Raw genomic sequence first — 21,795 nt, 5'->3', positions numbered from 1 at the left:
GTGGCAAACTATTTTGTACAGATCGAAAAACATACAACAGTCATATTGCACTGACAGTTAAACCCTGCAAAAGTGACATCTTCAACTTTTGTAGTCCTGTCTTCCTCAGTTGCGTGTAATATTACGGTATATTGATAATTTTTACTTGTGGACCGTCTGACAGCAACGGAATAAAATAAAATTTTAGTGTCATACGCGTTTCGCCTTTATTTTCTGCAAGGCATCATCAGTGGCAGGTTGCGTGGATAATTTCTTACATATCACGCTCCTGCTGCATTTTTGGTGTTCTTCTTCTTATGAATGTGTTCATAGTGCTGTGGAATGTGGGGAAAAAACCGCAAATTGACACCTTTATTGAATCTTCTCAAATTTCCACAGAGGATACTCACAACACAGGCGATCACGAAGGCTGCCCAATACATATTATTATTTCACTGTCTGCAACTCGTGGTCTTGCGGTAGCGTTCTCGCTTCCTGCGCACGGGGTCCCGGGTTCGATTCCCAGCGGGGTCGAGGATTTTCTCTGCCTCGTGATGACTGGGTGTTGTGTGTTATTCATCATCATTGACTCGCAAGTCGCCGAAGTGGCGACAACTAAAAAGAACTTGCAATACGGTGGCCGAACTTCCCCGCGTGGAGCCTCCCGGCCAACAATGCCATACGATCATCATCATGTTATTCACTCACCTAGATGGCAATATGGTTAGGTCAGCTACATAATTGTGCCCCACCTGCCCAGTCTGGGCGGCTTAGCAACGGCTCCCGCTGTAAGCCGCCAATGCCATTCGTTCCGTCCACAGGCTACCTCTGCCACGTAACCGTACATCATCAGGCATAATCGTCCTAGGAAACCAGCCGTACAATTATCACTGTAATTACAATTAAATATTACCATTGCAGCCGGAATCTGATGGCATTTAACAATGAGTGAAGTATCGGAAATATCTTCTCCTGACGCCTGTGGCTCCGGAAATATCAATAACTGTACCATTCTTATGACTGGACACAATTTTCCACGTAAAACTTTACACCTCAACACTGATCACAGCGAATCTATCACGCATCCCCTATTTAGTATAATTCTTTGCCAGTAACTGAATGCTGGTGACACCACATAATCTTGAGCGAAAATCCGGATGGATGGACAAGTATCATTTGTTTTTCTTGAGAGTGGTGCCGGTGTATCTTAGAAAGAGAGATGTAATCGTTTTATACGCGACCAGTAATTAAAAACACGATCGCAACGGCTATGTTAATGTCACCCTGCATAAAAAGCGGTCTTGGTTAAACAGGCACACAAAAGTATTGCTAACGATATTCAGTTAAAAACCATACAAGTTTTATAAATCAAGGTATGGTATTGCTTCCAAATGAAGTGGTCTTTCACACAAATATCGTGACATTGAATACAAATGGTGATCGCTGGGGTGGGTATTAACAGACCGAAAGCGCGGGTGCACGTCGCCGGCGGTGTAGGCTCCTAATAAATTCACCATTCTCACCGAATACAGAAAGTGATTCGGCTAATGAACGTGGTATGAAGCCGCTATTTGCAACTTCCTCTTGCCGCCGCTAGATATTTCTCAGGCTAACAAACAGTATCTGTAATGCATTCTATCTTGATTCTTTGTGGGGTTCTGCAATATATCCACTGTGCTACAGGCGAGGGAGGATTGAGAATGATAATATACAGTAGAGAGTGTGCTATGTAACGAATCATTTAAAAAATGCATCGCTAGATTGAAGTTATAAGAAATGAACAAAATCCTACGACCAGTACACCGACTTTTCATATCTATAGTGTTACGCTTTCTGGTACATATGTTTTCTGTGATTTGAAATCAATTCTATCCATTGAACCCCATACTTGCGTTGGATCCTGTGAAGATGTCTTTTAATGGCTACAGCCACTAGTGAATCACATCTGTGGCACTCTCATATCTCGAAACGAGCCACCTTTTTTTCACGTATCTGCTAAGGACACTGTACAGCAAAACTCCATTGTGGCATTAGACAATCCCTCTGCATCTTGTAAGGTTTCTCAGTCTCTGCCATGTGATCATCCCCACTTAGTCGGAACTGGGCAGAAGTCGGAGATCGCTATATCTACCACTTTCTGCAGCCCATTGAGAAACAAGGTTAGCTGGTATAGTGTGGCAGGGCCCATGTTCTGACCATTCAGTGGAAATGGGAACACGTCTTAGCTCCACCAACCATGCACAGTGTATAAGGCCAGTGCCAAACGAAACTTTCTGCTGCAACACTAGGTAGTAGAAAAGGCAATACGAGCAAGTATGGTGGTGTTTCTTATTGGGAAAATTAGGAAGAATCCAAATGATATGGGAACTGGAAGAAGGACGAGGATTTTGTTACTGCAGTGTAGTGTGTTTCCAAACAGTCTAATGAAGATGTGCATCCCTCAAGGTGCATTCATGTCTGTCACTCAAACATTCTCTCTGTCATCATTATTTTGTACCATCAAACAGAAAAGAACTATGAACTGTAAAAACCCTGCTAACATCATCCAGTAGACCACTTGATAAGATTTTACCGCATTCTCACTTTCGATATATCAGGAAACAAATACCGTCTGTGTGTTGACATTGACCATATGTGGTGATCCCATTAAATATACATGCACTGGTCCGCTGGAGCAGGTGCCCAGTAATCAACGTCGTTTGTGCAACCAGTGCAAAGTTTCATTGCCTGTACTGTAGGAGGACCATATCCAACAGACTATCAGTTACAAGATACGGTCCCTATGTTGTTGTTTGGTACATTATTTTTCTGCTGTAACATATTCATGCAGTGTAAGACTACAGCTGTGTACACAGCTATACATTTTGTTTTCCACCATGACTTCGAGGTCCGTGTCAGGCACAAAACCAACATTAGCACATTTCGATCCATTGGCTCTCACAGAAAACTGAACAATGCACAGTGTAAATTATGCTGCTGCTCCCACAGTACACAGGATAATTGAAATAAAAGACAGAGGCGGTGTTTATTACTGACGAAAATGCAGAAGATATCATAACATATGGAAACTGGAAGACTTTGAGGCATTGCAGAGCATTTGCAGACAGCTGTCCGAAGGTGATAACCTCTACATTTAATCTTATCTTAGCAGACTTCTTGGTTTTTCATTTTGATTGATTCTTCATACTGCAGTCATGCACACGATCATTGATTTGGTGCTGGCTGGAAGGTGTTGCTCCCACCAAGACTCTCTCCATCTGAAACAAGTGGTCTGAGTCAATCATATGTTGTAATCAACAGCGTACCATTGAGTGGATGGGATGAACAAGACACCATCAATATGGGACAATGTACTGTAAAAAGCACCACAGATGGTAGTGCGATCAAGTTTATCAATTTTATCGGTTTTTCCGTAATTTCAACGCCGACCAATGACATAGCAGTACGCTACCCAATTTCTGCATTATCGCTAAACGCCCCTACACTACTTTCCAAGTACCATTGGTAGAGCACTTGCCCGCGAAAGGCAAAGGTCCCGAGTTTGAGTCTCGGTCGGGCACACAGTTTCAATCTGCCAGGAAGTTTCATGTCAGCACACACTCCGCTGCAGAGTGAAAATCTCATTCTGGTACCATATACTAGATTGCGAATGTAGAAAGATGACTATGCAGTACATCCATTCAATATTAATTCTCGAACATATGTACCAAAGTATACCAGACAATGTCCTACTCCGATGCAGTTAGTTTATCTACATACGAGGGCAGTTCAATAAGTAATGCAACACATTTTTTTCTGAAACAGGGGTTGTTTTATTCAGCATTTAAATACACCAGGTTATTCCCCAATCTTTTAGCTACACAACACTATTTTTCAACGTAATCTCCATTCAATGCTACGGCCTTACGCCACCTTGAAATGAGGGCCTGTATGCCTGCACGGTACCACTCCACTGGTCGATGTCGGAGCCAACGTCGTACTGCATCAATAACTTCTTCATCATCCGCGTAATGCCTCCCACGGATTGCGTCCTTCATTGGGCCAAACATATGGAAATCCGACGGTGCGAGATCGGGGCTGTAGGGTGCATGAGGAAGAACAGTCCACTGAAGTTTTGTGAGCTCCTCTCGGGTGCGAAGACTTGTGTGAGGTCTTGCGTTGTCATGAAGAAGGAGAAGTTCGTTCAGATTTTTGTGCCTACGAACACGCTGAAGTCGTTTCTTCAATTTCTGAAGAGTAGCACAATACACTTCAGAGTTGATCGTTTGACCGTGGGGAAGGACATCGAACAGAATAACCCCTTCAGCGTCCCAGAAGACTGTAACCATGACTTTACCGGCTGAGGGTATGGCTTTAAACTTTTTCTTGGTAGGGGAGTGGGTGTGGCGCCACTCCATTGATTGCCGTTTTGTTTCAGGTTCGAAGTGATGAACCCATGTTTCATCGCCTGTAACAATCTTTGACAAGAAATTGTCACCCTCAGCCACATGACGAGCAAGCAATTCCGCACAGATGGTGTTCGGTTAGACAACGAGGGACCCAGCGGGAACAAACCTTTGAATATCCCAACTGTTGAACAATTGTGACAGCACTACCAACAGAGATGTCAAGTTGAGCACTGAGTTGTTTGATGGTGATCCGTCGATCATCTCGAACGAGTGTGTTCGCACGCTCTGCCATTGCAGGAGTCACAGCTGTGCACGGCCGGCCCGCACGCGGGAGATCAGACAGTCTTGGTTGACCTTGCGGCGATGATGACACACGCTTTGCCCAACGACTCACCGTGCTTTTGTCCACTGCCAGATCACCGTAGACATTCTGCAAGCGCCTATGAATATCTGAAATGCCCTGGTTTTCCGCCAAAAGAAACTCGATCACTGCCCGTTGTTTGCAACGCACATCCGTTACAGACGCCATTTTAACAGCTCCGTACAGCGCTGCCACCTGTCGGAAGTCAATGAAACTATACGAGACGAAGCGGGAATGTTTGAAAATATTCCACAAGAAATTTCCGGTTTTTTCAACCAAAATTGGCCGAGAAAAAAAATGTGTTGCATTACTTATTGAACTGCCCTCGTATTTCTAGCACTTCGATCATAGTGTGTAATTTACGATTATGATTGCCTCTATGTGGATGGGAGTCACAGACCATTGTCGCATTTTTAGGATAAAGTTGGAGACTGAAAGGCCTTCTTTCATTGTCTTTGACCGAACCTCCCTGCAACACTGTTGCCAATTTAATTTAAGCTGACCAGAAGTAGGAAGGTACTGTACCTACTACACTCCACATCTCGTTAAGGAGCAGAGTGAGCTGAGTCCATAACTGCTGTTCACTGAAGACTGTTCTGCACGAACCTTACTCACAGCACCCATCCAAGCGCACAAGATCTCTCCAGATACGCCCATGTCGATGAAGTTAACACCCCTCATCGATGTATACTAGATATGAGAGTATTGTAATGATATAACAGATGGTTGGGAAGAAACATGTGGTTTATGCATAATGGAGCTCGAGATGAACAGAGTTTGAGGCATTTTATGTAAATCAACCTAAAGTATTGTCCTAGCATCTGGGGTCAGTACCAAAAAGGCATTGGTAAGAGAGAAATGGTCCTAGAACATAAACACATGCACTCCTAAGGCAATGTATTCCTGCACTTAAACACACTATAACGTTAAAGCCAGATGGTTTCCAAAGTATTAGTCATGCGGAGTGCAACACTCTTAATACTCTAATGCAGGACATGTATGTCCAACATCTGACATACATGCACTCATTACAGTGACAAACATTAAGATGATAAAACTACTTTCTTCTACACCAAAGAAAAAAACGTAGATTCTTTGTGATACACGCACAATGTAGCTTTCTGTAGGTGTATAGCACTCACTCTTCATCTCCGATCGCAGTTCAGAAATTATACTGTGCTCTCATCAGTCTGATAAAAGCAATGGGGAATATATACTGTGACGAAAGAGACAAAGATATAGCAGCGATGTTTGACAAGTGAAATTACATGCCAGGCTGCCACTAACTCAGTAAATAGAACATCTGTCAAATAGATGTATACACAGGGATTGCAAATTGTTTAATTATTCTTTCATCATCTGCAAAGCTCTCTCTCTCTTTGGGCAGTGGTACATTTAGTTCCTGTGACATCTTCAAGACATGTATGTGACAAAATTCTGCACATTGCTTGCACAACAGACTTAATAAGTCCTGAAGCAGTTTGTGTTCAACAACAACAGGTACCCAGTTGCCATGAAGGCTGCAGTAATTCCCAGCATTGAAGGAAGTGCTTAGGTGGCCCTGGCTGGTGGCTGGTGTGGTGTGGCCTAGCATGTGGCTTCTTCCAGCAGCCATGGCTCTGGTGCATGGAGTGCCCACAACAAAGCTTTTCACATTTATTTAGCACGATATGTGACAGTATAATTACATTGTTCATTTCACTATCAGAATAAAAAAAATCTGTAATTGTTTAATATTGTGTAAAGTGTTTAAACACCAATCTCAATTTTGAGGTGCATTGCTATTTCAGAAATAAATAAACAATATTCTTAAACAAATTGGTTAAACAAAACCTCGTGCACAGTATACTAGCCTACCAATGTGAGATCCTCTCAGTCCAGCAACTCGACACAGACTAAACGTATTTCCCAGCAGTTTCCAACTAGGGGAAGGGGGGGGAGGAGATGGGGGAGGGACTGGGGACCGCCAACAGCGCCCTCTGGTGGTGGTGTTGTGTACTAGGTCATTTGTTCCCCAGACCTCAAGGTGTAGACACAAAATTTGATATTCTCGTCAATAAATGTAAATTTCGGGCCATTTTTGAATTCCTGCCATTTCCAGGGATAGAGGAGGGTGGAGTTAGGTTATTGGAGGTAGCCCAATCGTCCTATTACCTACCAAAATTTGAATTTCCCTCCATGACGTCAGTGCCAAGATGCCACACCTATAGCCGCCATCTTGAATAAATTTGGCACCATTGGATAATGGAGTGATGCCCATTTGTCCCACTATTGAGACAGACAAGACAGAAATGTGAATAATATCCCAGTGAGACAAGACGAACACTACCCGATCTGAGTCGAATGAACACAATAGAATGTGGAAAATTTACTCCCATCTATGGGGAAACTGTCGCTCACCAGTCAGAAACATTAACACAGCCAGTAACAAAAATGCAGCTCACACTCAGTAAGCATACGCAAAATGACAATAGGGATGATGTAACAGGAGCAGACAGTACCAGTGACCTGCTAAACCACTCTTGTTATGTAATTGACAGTATGTTGGACACATTAGCAAAATGGGTAAAGAAGGAAAAGGAAAATGCTACATGCAACAGGAAGGAACAAATCAGACAAGGATGAAGATGATGCAAAGGCTTACACCTTTGACAATAATGACAGTCTGAAGGCTAAAGTTTCAGCAAAGGAAGTAGAGTCAGTTTTGCTAAGTTTTGAAGAGGAGGAATTGTTGAAATAAGGGGATAGCAATAATAACGCGGTCAAGGTCAAGGAACCTATTAGCTGTGTTTACTTGCCACAAACTGTGAAATTTCAGGACAGCGTTATAGATAACAATGTTGTGTGGGGACGCAGTTGCTCAGAGACAGAGAGTTGTGTAGCTGACTTGCAACGAACGAAAGTAGAGAACATCATCAAGTGCTTTGATTTAAAATTGGTGGACCGATTGGAAAAGGCAGCTGGGAATGTAGAGATCGATGACCCTATGAATCAAAGTATAAATGTACTTGGAACTGAACAAAACTATTTAACCTGGAAACAGACCGAAAAAAAATTTATTAGATGACTTTTATGAGGAACCTGTTCAGACACGAGTAACTAATCCTATTATAAAAACTAACTTCTCAAGAGTAACAGTGCATTATTTTCTTGATAGTTTGATTCTATTTCTAACAAGAATGAGTGAACAGTCATGAAAGTTACTGGTGTAAGACTACTAGATGGTACAGGAAAACTTCCTAGTGCAATACAGCATCAAGCTTTGACATCAACTGGTATAGGTGACGTACTAATAGATCATTCTTGTTCAATCGTTCTCAGTTTGAGTACTGAGATGTTAATTGGCACAGATTTTTTAATGAACTATCAAAGAAAGATCGTCTTTGACCAGAACCACTTAGCATTAACTTTATCGGATTCTCGAGTGATTACAGAGCCTTTCATTGGAAATTATGTAGGCAGTAATAATGAAGCATGGGAACTACCTATCAGAGTAATGAGGAGTGAGAGATATTTTCGGCAAGATACTGAATTTAGGAATAATGTGCAAAATGCTAATGTGGAAGAGAACTATATCCTCAAAGAAATAGGAGCTAAAGGACAATCGACAGATCAACGTTGGACAGAAAATGACAGCATATCGCCAAATCTTCCCCCACTAGCTTCAACATTGGTGAACTAGTGTTAGTCAAAACTAAAGAAAAATCTAAGAAAATTTCAGTGGAAACAAAGAAGATTACACATGTTTATCAAGGGCCATTGAGGACAATAATAGGTAGGCCTCATGCAAACGCAGAGTGTTTGAAGTACCTGAAAAGTAAGAAAAAGCTAGGTCTATGAAACACAGTAGATCTGAAGCCCTTCAAATTGATACTGCAGGATTCTGTAGGGAGTCTCCCACTCTTTGGTGGGTACGCAGTTTGGCATACTGTGGAGTTCCAGCTGAATGAAACTTTATTGCCCTTCCAGGTTTCATTATCTTCTTTTGTCCTATCTCTACTAAGTTCTGTAGGGAGTCAAGAACTATTTGGCAGATACACAGTTTGGTGTACTGTGGGGTCCCAGCTGAGTGAAACCTTATTTCAATTTTCATTCTCTTCTTCTGTCCTATCTATACTATATTTTGTAGGAAGTCTGCCACTTAGTGGGTAGACAGTCTGGCATACTGGGTGGTGCCATCTGGATGAAACTTTTCTTCCTTTCCAAGTTTCAGTCTCTTCTTCTGTTCTACCTTGAGGAAGTAAGGAATATAATCCTTCATATTGTGCATATGCTGTTAGTTAACAAAAGCTTTCTAGTAAACAAGAACGATTCACAAAAATGACAATACCTAAATGATGACTTATAAAAGAAAATGAGAGTTATTTTGCAACAGTAAATTCTAAATGTTAAAATAGCAGTGAGTAAATTATGAGTGCCCATGATAGAAAAATAATGACTAAAGCCCATAAATAATAAATGAGATCCACAAAAAGGATTAGTAACAGTAAAATACCGACACTTTGCGTTAAGAGAAGTAATTGAATCTGGTAATTCGTAAATTCTGAAACAATAAACTCTGCATACATTAATAATTTTCAGTTGGGAGTAAGATTGTCTGTAGGTAAGAGATGGTAATAAAATGATGCCATTAGAGGCAAGCCAGAGCGTTTTGATATGAATTAAAGTAGATGTATGGAAGTAATTTGAGGATCACACCAAAATTATAAGTACAAATTAGGTCAGTAAGCTGATTAAGATGGAGAAAGAAGTCTCGAAAAATATGGATAAATGAAAACAGGGAGAAACAGGGAAATGAAGTCAGTAGGCTGATATATATGATAAAATGCTGGAAAACTGGTGAGTAATTCCCTCACATCACGTAAAAGGGTTGAGAAATGCGTAATCTTAGTTAAGGCTGATGGTCAATATAAATATTGCCACATACAGACAACAGTAGAAGTAAACAAATTTGTTAAAAATGTAGACTGTAGAGTATTGGTATGTTATAATAAAAAGCTTTTTGTTTATGTGTGTGATAAAGCAAAGTAACCGCTATCAAACAAATAACTTCTTTAGCATACTAATCATGCAATAACATGTTTTGGAAAATGAGCATAAAATTGCATTTCACTATATCTCCGAAAGTGTGAGGGATAATGGTTTTGGAAGCTATAAAGATCAAAATATCTAAGAATATGCCCATTGATAATGGTGGCTTGAAGCTGGGTACAATATGAACCTGACAATTTTGACAGGCAGACACAGACTGAAGATGTTATGACAACTGAGTGGGCATCTGTAACATTACAGCCAGCATTATACTATTTAGGAATGAGGGTAGCAACCTCCTGGTAGGCAGTTGACACTTTACCATAACCAGAGTACCAGCATCTGAATTTATAACTATTCGAAGAAGGTATAAGGGCAAAAAGAAGTAATTCAGCTTAAGAATTACTTTGAATGTAACAAACAATTAGACAGGAGAAATGAGGAAATTTATTTACTGAACTAAAACTAAACTCCATCCAAACAGGTCTTGGAAGACCCTAATGGTAATGACTGACTGCTGTGTCACCCTCAACCTATACGCATCACTGGATGCAGATATGGAGGGGCATGAAGTCAGGACACCGCTCTCCCAGCCATTGTTAGTTTTCGTGATTGGAGCTACTCCTTCTTAATGAAGTAGCTCCTCAATTTGCCTGACAATGGGTGAGTGCAACCTGCTTGCCAACAGCATTCAACAGACCCAGTGGTCATCCATCCAAGTGTTAGTCAAGTCCAACAGCGTTTAAATTCAGTAATCTGACAGGAACTGATGTTACTACTCCAGCAAGAGAATTGGTGGAAAATTTATTTAAAGGTAAATAATAAAATGATCAGTTAATAGCTTTTTCTTTAAGCAGCAAATAATTTAGGTCTGAACACTTGATTAATAGATAGCCTTCAGTTTATGGAAACAGTAGTCCTCAGAAAGTTTGATGAAATTCAGCTACTTGTTATGTCTTCAAAAGCAGTTTTGAGTGATATTGACTCTCTTAAGAATAAATATTTGAATATTTCTGATAAAACCAGTGACAAAGCAATAAAATGTTTTTGAGTTGAATTGTGCATATAATATTATATATATTTTCAAGATGGTATTTCCCCAAACAAATTTAAGCATACTGTTTCGAGACACTCACAGAAAATGAAAGAAAACATGAATGAAGAATTACTATCCCATCTCATTATCCCCAATGTTTTCAAAAAACTGAGATGATAATGGACAATACGCTTTTGAACACTTAGTAACAGTTTTAACTAAACAGGTCATATTTACCTTGTTCGGTGTTACATTACAACTAGCAGCAATCAGATATAGTGTGCTGCATGATCCTCTCTTATGTCTACTGTTGTTTACAATACATATAAATGACCTTCCACATGTTAAAAGGTGTAATTGTTCTCCTTCCAAGAATGAAATAAATGAAAACATCAAGAGCTGGTTTCATTTAAATGAATTGTCATTAAATTTTGGACAAGGCTCGTTTTATGTGATTCAGTACTTCACGAAGAAGTTCGTTATCTTCATTACCAATAAAGGTCTTACACTGGAACAGTGTAAATGAAGAAATTGGCAACTTAATAGTTTAAAGACTGTAAATAAATTACTACCTAGGTGGCATAATCCATATCCTAGAATTAATGAAGAGCCATTTTTCGCCTGTATTTGCAGTAGTTATGATGAACAGTACAGGTGATATAAAAATGAAGAGACTAGTTTATACTATATGTTTACTTTCATTAATAAGATATGTAATATTTTCATGGCGAATTCAACTTAGAGGAATAGTATTTTGATAATTCTAGAAGTGTGTAAGAATACTAAAATGTATAAGAATTTCATGAGGTATTAGACATAGAATATCCTGTTGACTGCCTCCACTCTCTCTTCCTCATTAATGTTTTTTAATGATATAACCCTAGCATCAAAGAATACCTCTAGAAAGACCTCAATAGGGTCACGTAATTTGGTTAAGTATCAGATATATAGGCTGATATGTACTTTAGATCCTAGATCCTGCTAGGCAACTCCTACCTCATTGAAGAGCAATTTCGTAGAACCTTGTAAGATTATTGTTTTCGACTGTTTTATGATTAATAGTCGCACTGTAATGCAGTTATGTTTCATCATGTCCATCCATTCGGTTATATTACGCCTAAATAAAACATATATCTTTGACTTTTTTCCACGTCTTAAGAGGCCCCACATGGGGGGGAGTAGACAGTGACTTATGTAGACTAATATGATGTTATGTTAAACAATATTTTACGTCAATGTATTGTGAAAGTATTATCATACGCTGCCTATAATTATTTTTTTGTTAACTTTCAATGCAATTTTTGTATAGTATTTCATTCTTATGGAAGAATAAATTCGATTATTTCGATGTAATAGTTTTGAGTTTTTTGTGAAACGTTTACGAGAATTATCAAGATGATGATGAGTCTGTTATGAGGAGCGGATTTTTATAATGAATTTTTCCATCTGAATTATGTACTCATTACATCATCAGTTTAACTTTAGTGTTTTAAACTGATACTCAGTTCTGTACCGTTGACGTTTATCATTTCGTTTCGATATATCGTTAATATTTATTGGCTACTGAACGCACTTCGATAACGTTGTAGAACTTACAAATACTGGCTGGGTCTTTGACAAAGCTTGGCGCCATATTGTGGGTTGAAGTTTTCTGGCGCGTGGATAGTAACGTTTGTGGAAGATGTCGGAAAATCAGGTATTTGATGTAGTCATGTGATTATTACATAATTTGTAAGTTAATGAGATGCTTTCTTGGATATATAGTTGTGGGTGTGGTAATGATCTCTGGGATCGCGTTTTTAGGAACAAAAACCTGACGCCGGGCCTGGAGACGGCAACTCAGAATACATAAAGTTGAAGGTTGTGGGAAACGTAAGTGTTGACTCTGTGGTACTATCCACATTTTTATACCAGAGACTTTAGTTTCGTAACTTCCATTTTGTGTTTGTAGTACACAAGATGCAATTCATGTGTAGGCTTTTGCAGCAACATGGTAATAAACGTTGCCAATCACTGTAATTGCATTGAGCAGGTGTGCTTATGTGTTAGCTACATTGCTTGTACTTTTATTTTTGAAGTAGTTTACTGTTGAGTTCTACGAAGTTCTCCTTAAAGGTGTACGTTATGTGTGCATTAATATCAAACAGATTTTGTGTCGTGGTTTAACTATGATGCGTTGTTTGAACGTATATAGACCCAACGACAAATTCAACTTAACCTGTTCAGTGCTGCATTGAATTTGTGAACAAAAGAGTTAAGAATCTTGCAGTTTATTGGAGTATTAACCATGCTCTGCGGATATTGCGCGGATTTAATTGTTTTGTCTTTGATAGTACCCTCCCTTTGTTTACTACCGAGTCGGTGTTAACAGGCCAATCATCATTATTGCAGTGCTAAGGTTAGCGTTGTTAAAAAATGTACGGATTGGCAATGTTGATTTGAATTAAGAAGCTATTTTGCTACAGTTGTTCGTCATGCTGAAAAGCAGTACTATCTACCTTCATGGGGCTTGGAATATATGCTAATGATGGAAAAGAATTTGATGGGTGAAATTGTTTCGTGGCCTGCGATCATTGTTGAGGTGAGGTGGAGTTAAACGAATGGTAGGTAGACCAGTGTACCTAGGGTCACCTTGTACCTAGTCACATTATTTAGGAAAACATTATGGACATGGGAGTTTTTTGATATTCATTTGGTTGACAGTTCTTTGAACTATTGGAGGGAATTTGACTGCTATTACGATAGAGCTTTTCCCCCTGTTAAATTATTTTCTTTTCTGCATTTTTTCCTAATGATGTAGCTACTCAGTTTTTACAGTGTGTACATACAACTTTAGTCATGTTTTGTACTTTAAGGTTGTCTAGTAAATGGAAGTTATTTGTCACGTTCACATATTGTAAAGATCAGAGGGTCACTTCCAAACCCTGTGACTAGATGCATGGATCTAGGTGGGGATCACTGTAAAACTTTGAGGCAGTTCGTAATCTTTGTAGCAAATACAAAATATATAAATTAACTTTCAGTTGATGAAATTGTAGTCCAAAAATCTTGTCTAAAATGCTTTTAAAAAGTTGATGGCGTATACATTTGTCATGATTTGCTTGGGATATGTCGATCTATCTAATATTGCAGAGAACTTTTGCAAAGCTTACCAGAACAAAAGGAAAGGCATCTGGTCAACTCATAGAAACGTATTCACTTCTTTATGCTTAACCTCTGGTGTAAATTTTACTGTAAATATATTGTACTTCATTGACTCAGCTGTACTGCAGCATGAGGTGGAAATTGTAAATTTATACACAAAATAAATCACAGAACTGATGATGTACCAGTCCTTTCCATTAGTTTTAAGCTAATTTCCAAAAGCTCTAATAAGTTTTCTTTTGACTCTTTCAGGATAAAGTTTTTTGGAAAATGTTTGTCTCGTGAACTGTTTGCTTGACAAATTGTTAAGCTACATTAATTAAATCAATCGCAATAGAAGTGGCCCTAGGTACATTGGTCTCACCATTATGCAACAATTACTCTCCCACCCTTTGTAGTCAGAGCAGTATGAACATTTGACAGTCAAATCATGCTGTTCAGCTTGTGATTTGTAATGGTGCACTTGGGAATTAAAATTTATGGTATTTTGTTACTCATGTTACAGAAGAATCTATTGTAGGTTTTGAATTTTATTTAAATTTGATTAAACACTAATGTCCTTCATGTTTTCTTTTATAATTTGCTCCCAAATTGTGATGTAGAATAGTCCGTATCAACTTAGGCAGGATAAGAAAAAATCTTACCTTAATAGTCTTGAATGTTAGTAAATTTAGCATCTTTTCAAATGAAGGACTAAGTAAGGATCACAGATTTGATTTGTTTAGTTTTCTGCAATGAAGTTTCTGCTCAGAGATACAGCCCTCCAAAGATGGCACTGCACATACTGTGTTGAAGATGGGAATTTTGGGGAAAAAATGTAAATGCTGTATCTCAGAATCAGTTCTAGATTATTTTAAAGCGAATTGTTTTATTATTACAAAGAAATCCTCCATTTGGATTTATGTCATTTTACTATAGTCTTCTGAATTTTTTTATTCTATTTATTTTTTATTTTTATTTTTTTTTCTCCCTCTCTGGTGATTAGTACCATGTAGTTCTACATTCCCTGAAAAGGAGATCTTTCACTTTTGGGTTGAATAGGTTTTATAAACAATTGAAATTTTTTGCCGTACATAAAGCCTGTTATATTACCACATTATCACATAACAGGCTCATAAAAATCAAAACCTAGCCTTATTTAACATAATTTTAGTTTCGAAAGATGAGTAAGACTTGTTTCTCAAGCATTTTAAATGGTTCCAACATGTATGTGAAAGGTCCAAAGACTTCAAGGTTTCAGTTTATGCAACTTCTGTGGACTCTGTTTTGTACTTAAATTAGCCAGTTAATGAACTAAAAATGTGTTCCACTACTTCGGTATCTTTCTTTGATACAGTGATGCATTCCTGTTGAACCAATAGGAAATGGAGCACTTAAGTCTTCAAAACATTGTGAACAGGAAGTAAGCACTGATGGCATTGCTGCTGTCATTCAGCGTGAAACTTATATCTAGCAGCTGGTCCATGTGGTAGCATAAAGTTCATTACAGTTTCGTTTAACTCCTAACCACTGTCTGTAATCTCTGCAATTCAACAGTCACAGCAGTACACACTTGCCACAAATGGCCCCCTTCTCAGCTTGTGAATCTGAATATTAGCCTGCTATTTCTAAGGTGCTTTCCAGACAAATTGAGATGACTTCTTTCTTGCTCTTTAAAGTCGGGGCAATATGAGTTTGCCCATCATTTGAAATCCAAAAATGTCTTCTGAATTCCTTTAACATGTGTAGTTTATTTGGCCTGTTCTTTTTCTGCTCACAGAATTCTTTCCTCTTGGGACAAAAAATGAGGGCGGTGTATGTGTAAGATTTCAAATTTCTTGTAAAATCCTCAGCATTCTGAATTGCAGCTGTATTTGGTCCAGAGAGATTGTTTTATAGCATGGTGCTTACACCATCACAAGGCCCCTTCCTGTGACCAGTAGCACAGTATGCCCAGTCAGTTGACACAAGTGACTTAATCAGTTGCTGGTAATGATTTTAAGATGACTAGGAACACCATTAGAAATGATCTTCTCTGCCCCTGTTAGCAGTTGAATCTTGTGCATCACTAGCAAAGCATGTGCTGAGTCATGTCCTGTGCCACCACTTAAAAATGCAACACTTGTGGTCTTGTTTTGAAAATGTCACTCCTGTAAAAATTGAAATGTGGGCATTACTCCAATGATACTCTTGTATTTCTTGTGGGAGAATTACAGACCAGTTCTCAGCAAAATCACATTGAAGCACTAAACATAGTTCTTCAGCCTGTACACACCCTTTCACTTCTCCAATGTGGTGGTGGTGTTTAAATTGCTTCAGATGCTGGTGTGTTACTGCTTTCACTGACCGTTTACAAAGTCCATCAATGAAGCTGTCTAAGGCAACAGTTTTTTTAATTAGTTTATTTTCCTCCTATGTCGAATATGTAATTTCTGCAGTGTTATCTGCTACGTCTTCCAGGCCAAGTGTCTGTAAAGACACTCCTGCGTTTCCGGGGCAGTCATCACATTTTTAATAGAAACAAGTCTCTTGCTTTACATTACAGACTTCTAATGACTACACATGCCCAACCGAGGTGTCTTATGTCACGTGCTCCAGGAAGTTCTTCAAAGTTACCACACAAAGTTCAAAATTTGCGCAGCACACATATAAACAGACATCTCTAGGCGGGTGTGGAACTACCCACTTAGGTTGCAGTGCATAAAATTTTGACCTTCCAATATGTGAAGTTGTTTAGTTGCTCTTATAAATTGCAAAAGTTTCTTTAATACTGCGAGTCGTGTACCTCTTCACTTTCACAACTTTTTTACATTTAACTGTTATAGTGTCTTTTGTTGGCACTCTGATGAGAACAGTCCCATTTATCCTCCAGATAAGACTGCACTATTCGAACTTACACTGCTTCTACAGGATGACCATAATAGGGATCTGGTCTTCCAAAGACTCCTTTTACAGACCTCATATTTCTTGATTTGTCTAAGATGTGCGTTGATGCTGATGGAACGTGATTCTGAATTTTCTTTGAAAATCGCTCTGGAATTATAGTTAAAACTTGCACCTTTTCACTGTGGGGTGTACACAGCTAAATTGATATTTGTGAAAAATTCCTGGCAAATAGTGCAAAAGTGCTTTCTCTTCTGAAGATGGGATGTTGACTGGTTTGGGGTATTTAATTCTTCCTCTATTGATGCAAAATCTGCATCTGCCCCATTGGGGGGCTTCACCTTGTTCAGATATGATCATTGTTATTCTGTCAAACCATAAAGAACACAAAAAGTGATCACTGGAAACATCTTCAAATGAGAACACTTATTCCCAACCGGAACAGTCTGTTTTTTGTCTTACATGGGGGTTGAATTAAAACTAATGCCTCCACCTTTTGTTAATTGGGTTTGGATGGGAATATTTTAATAAATAAAGTGCAGAAATAATCCTTAGAATGTAATCTTTAATTGCCAATATTCACTTTTCCACATAATCATCAGTTAGTTGGACACATTTCTGCCAACAAAGAAGTTCTCTAAAGCTGTCATGGGAAAGTCGACACTGTTTACGCAACCAGTCTTGCAGTTCTCTCAACATCACCAGAAGCATAAAGATGTCCCCGCAGATGGAGAAATGTCGTCTTCATTCTCATAATGCGAGAGCAAAGCAATAATGTGACACACGTGTTCTTGTGAAAAAGCCAATTGTGCTTGCAATTTCTAAGTGATAAAACGATTGTACTTAGACAGTCAAGATTTTGCTTGTGAAATTCTGGTTGCCGTCACAGGATGTCCAACACTGTCACGCAGGGCAGATGTTCCTGCCTCAACATCTTTAAACATACTTGCCCAATGATGTACAGTACTCACATCAACACAATCACCATAAACTGCTTTCGTTCTGTGATGAATCTCCTGTGGGGTGACACCTTCTGCTGTCAAGAATTCAATGACTGCGCGTTGCTTAAATTGCATTGACTGACCGTCTGTGTAGGGTTCTATACTTCACACTGTAACAACACAATTGTTAAGTCCAAAGGCTTCCACCAACTGGAGCTGTAGAGAAGAGGCTGCAGAACAAGCCAGTACCTGCCACATACCAATGCTGCCAACTGTTGAAAGTTACGAAGGTGAAGGCATTAGTTTTATCAGGCAACTCTCGTATATCACTCTTTTTATGGATATGCAAATAGTCAGCACAGTTCTCGCCCGTAGCCCCAGTCAGAAGACATTTCAGACAGTCCTTTCCACAAAACTCGCTGCAACTGTTTCATCTGGCAAATTCCTCACGAAAACACAGAGCTTGTTGGATGGTTCACATTTCTTAGAAGCCTCTTAACTGAACAAATAAGCACTGAAGAACTACAATAGATAAACCTGCAATGAATGAACAAAGAAACAGACAAGAAAGTACAACAAAGTGAAGAGAAATAACTGCAACAAAGAAAGTGAAAAGAAATAACTGCAACAGACAGTAGAAATAAACCTGTAACGAAGGAATTAGTAAGAAAAACTTCAGTGAAAGTTAGATTTTTAAAATAAAACCATGGTACTAATCAACAGAAAATTTCTGTGAATTATAAAAAAAATTTCAAAAGGTGACACTAAAAGACCTTTCACGGATATGTCCAAACTGAGGGTACTATTGTGATCATACAGCAGTTATCTTTCAAATAAAAAACTTTTATAAAATATCTAGAACTGTTAGATATTCAGCATTTTTAATCCAAAATTGGCATCTTCAAAATGTTCAGTGTCATCTTTGGAGGCCTGTATCTTGGGGCATGAATTTTTTTGGAGAAAACAAAAATACATGTTTCTTATTTCTGAATTTTAACGTGTTAAATTCAATAACATCAGATACTATGAAGGTACCCTCCCTGCCTGAAGTGATAGGAATTATGCTTGAATGAATTTTAAGCTATTAACATAATCGGGTCATTCCACGTGAAATCTACAAATGAAACCATCGTCTTCTACCTTACCCTCTTGGATTTAAATGAAATTAAATATGCCTGTAGTGCTCATAAATAGTACCACAAATTAATTTTTTCACATTTTTCTGATAAGAAGTTACTGAGTAATGGACTTTCAAAATTTGAAATTACTTACAAATTTTTTGACTCTTGGAACAATGTTGTTTTCTTTATAACTTGTGTTCTAATTAAGCTAGAACAATAAAATTTACTTCATTGGAAAGCTCTTCTAAAGAGCTTTCCAATGAAGTAATTAAGTTATCGAATTTTGAAAAACTGTATTTTTAAAATTCTCAAAGTATATGTGAAAGATACACTTTACATCTACATATTCTGAAAGTTTCAACTTGGGATGAGCATGGGATCACTATCAAAAGCAATTTTATGTTTACCACTGATTCTCCAAAATCAGTCAGATAGGTGAATTTCTATTTTGCTACACATGAAAATATTAGTGTTAGATTTTGTTACATGGCCCACAAATTGTACTTTTGAAACGAATAACTGCTTATCAAACTTTAGTGCTAACTATTTATTAATAGCTGTAAAACCACGAGGAAAAAAAGAAAAAAAGGAAGCTCTCATTTTAAGGATTATATATAAAATGATTCTTTGGTGTTACTATCTGCAATCTATTCAGTATTTTATCTCTGGTTAATATTGTCAGCAATTTTCACCTATTGTTGAAAGTGACCCCACACATTCTTTTGTTGTGAGGCAGCTGTAGTGAAATGTGTTTTTGAATCTAGCTTAAAGCTACTTTTGTACCAGCCTCACAAGAGTCTGTAAGTTTGTATGCCTACAACCAGTTAATGTTTTCATACTATTAACATAACGAAATATTTTTTTTTTTTACAGGAAGTGAAAGAATAGATAAGTAATATTGTGTAGTATTGAATATAGAAAGCTGGGGCATTCAAATTCAAAAACATTTTTTAAATTAGTTTGTTCGCTTGAGAAATATAAAATGCCTAAAATTTCAGCTTTGTGCTGTAATCCATTTAATGAAAGGGCCACAAGAAAAACTTACAGCCTGTTTCACAATGGATGATAGCAAGAAAACTTTCTTAACTTTAAACAGAGAAGTGTGTGACAACTGCCGTAAAAGAAATAGTAGAAATTTGTGATACGTCTAGCACAGAAAATGATGATGATGATCTACTGTATTCTGTGGTGAAACAAGAAAGCAAAAAGGTTTTATGTGATAGTGACGTACAAGACATTGTAGCAAGTGAGGCATTAGAAAGGTTGTATGCTTCTTTGCAGTCCGTTGGTGAATCGCCAATTAAGAAGAAACGACTGTGTGAAGCAAAATATCCTAAGTAAAAACTAATTAAATTTACCTCAACAATTCAAACAAAGGTGTTATTGCTTCCTTCTGAAAAAAGAAGAGGTAAATGATCCTGCAGAATCTGAGATGATCAGTCAGCTAAAAGATAAATTTCGTATATGTACATCATGATCAGTCAGCTAAATTTCGTACGTGTACATCTCGAAAAACAGATGGAAATTCTTACCATTTTGCCTAAAAGCTGGAGAGTTAAGAAGCTTCAAGATGACTTTAACATAACAAATTACATGGCTCGAAGAGTAAAAGATTTGGTGAAGGCAAAGGGAATTTTGTCTTCACCAAACCCAAAACCTGGCAAGACTCTTGATCAAACAACTGCTGATTTTGTTAGAAACTTTTATTGTTCTGATGAGATAAAGCAGGGCAGTGCCTGGGAAAAAAGATTGTGCTTGTGAGAGATAACGGAGAAAAACTGCAAGTACAAAAACGGCTAGTTTTAAGTAATTTGAAAGAAATTTACGCGAACTTTAAGGACAACCATCCAGAGCTCCACATTGGTTTTTGAAGTTTGCAGACTTATGTCCTAATAACTATTTTAGCTGGAAGTAGAGGTACACACAGTATCTGTGTGTGTACTGCCCATCAAAACTTCACTCATGCTGACTGGATGTAACATTCCTCAGCTGACAAAGGATGAAGATAATCCAATAAAAACTTAGACTGCATTGCAAGAGTTGTATGTAATCAGTCATTACCTGCTTGTCATTTTGATGAATGTAAATTCTGCCCTGGCCCAGAAACATTTAAGACATATTTACAAGATTTGTTGAATACTAATGATATTGATAATATAACTTATCAGCAATGGGTTTCCGTTGATCACACATCTCTAGAAACAATCATAAAATCATGTGACAACTTTTTTTTTAACATAAATTAAAATCACTTAAACAACATTCATTTGTTGCTAGTCAACCTTCCAAAAGAGACTGAGAAATGAACTTAAAGAAGGCGAGGTCTTAGCGATCTGTGACTTCTGAGAATTACTCCTTTGCCATCCAGGATGAAGTTCAAGGCTATCACTAGACAAACATGCAAGCAACGATTCATCCCACTGTTGCTTATTACAAGGATGGGAGCAAATTCGAGCACACAAGTCTTGTAATCATATCAGAATGCCTACACATGACACTGTTGCTGTCCATTTGTTCGTCGTACTTGATGGGCTTCCTGACTGTTAAATTCGGTAGAAAACCAAGAAAAATATATTATTTCTCTGATGGTGCAGCAGCTCATTATAAAAATAGGAAGAACTTTATCAACCTGTGCCATCATGAATATTTCCAAACTGAAGATGAATGGCATTTTTCAGCCACCTCGCATGGGAAGGGAGCTAGCGATTGTGTTGGTGGAACAGTTAAACGACTTGCAGCTCGAGCTAGTCTGCAACGGCCATACAGTGATCAAAGAATGACACCAAAACAACTTTATATGTTTGCCAAGGATAACATAGACGGAATGAACTTCAAGTATGCTACTAAAGATCACCAAAATGTAGAAATGAAACTTATGGAGAGATTTGAGAAATGCTGCAAAATTGTAGGGACACAAAAACTTCACACTTTT

The 21,795-nt window shown here is 38.2% G+C and overlaps 1 protein-coding gene across 1 annotated transcript in view; it reads left to right on the top strand.

Moving 5' to 3' along the window:
* Nucleotides 1-12,382: 12,382 nt before the first annotated feature.
* The window catches only part of LOC126473267 (small ubiquitin-related modifier-like), a 36,062-nt gene continuing 26,649 nt past the window's right edge, over nucleotides 12,383-21,795 (top strand). The window contains exons 1-2 of the mRNA XM_050100219.1: nucleotides 12,383-12,491; nucleotides 12,599-12,667. Coding sequence (XP_049956176.1) covers nucleotides 12,477-12,491; nucleotides 12,599-12,667 — 84 coding nt within the window. The 5' untranslated portion in view covers nucleotides 12,383-12,476. The remainder of the gene's footprint in view (nucleotides 12,492-12,598; nucleotides 12,668-21,795) is intronic.

This window comes from Schistocerca serialis, chromosome 4 (genome assembly GCF_023864345.2).
Source record: "Schistocerca serialis cubense isolate TAMUIC-IGC-003099 chromosome 4, iqSchSeri2.2, whole genome shotgun sequence".
NCBI lineage: Eukaryota > Metazoa > Arthropoda > Insecta > Orthoptera > Acrididae > Schistocerca > Schistocerca serialis.
The sequence above is the reverse complement of the archived record's forward strand: the minus strand, read 5'-3'. Positions and strand labels throughout refer to the sequence as shown.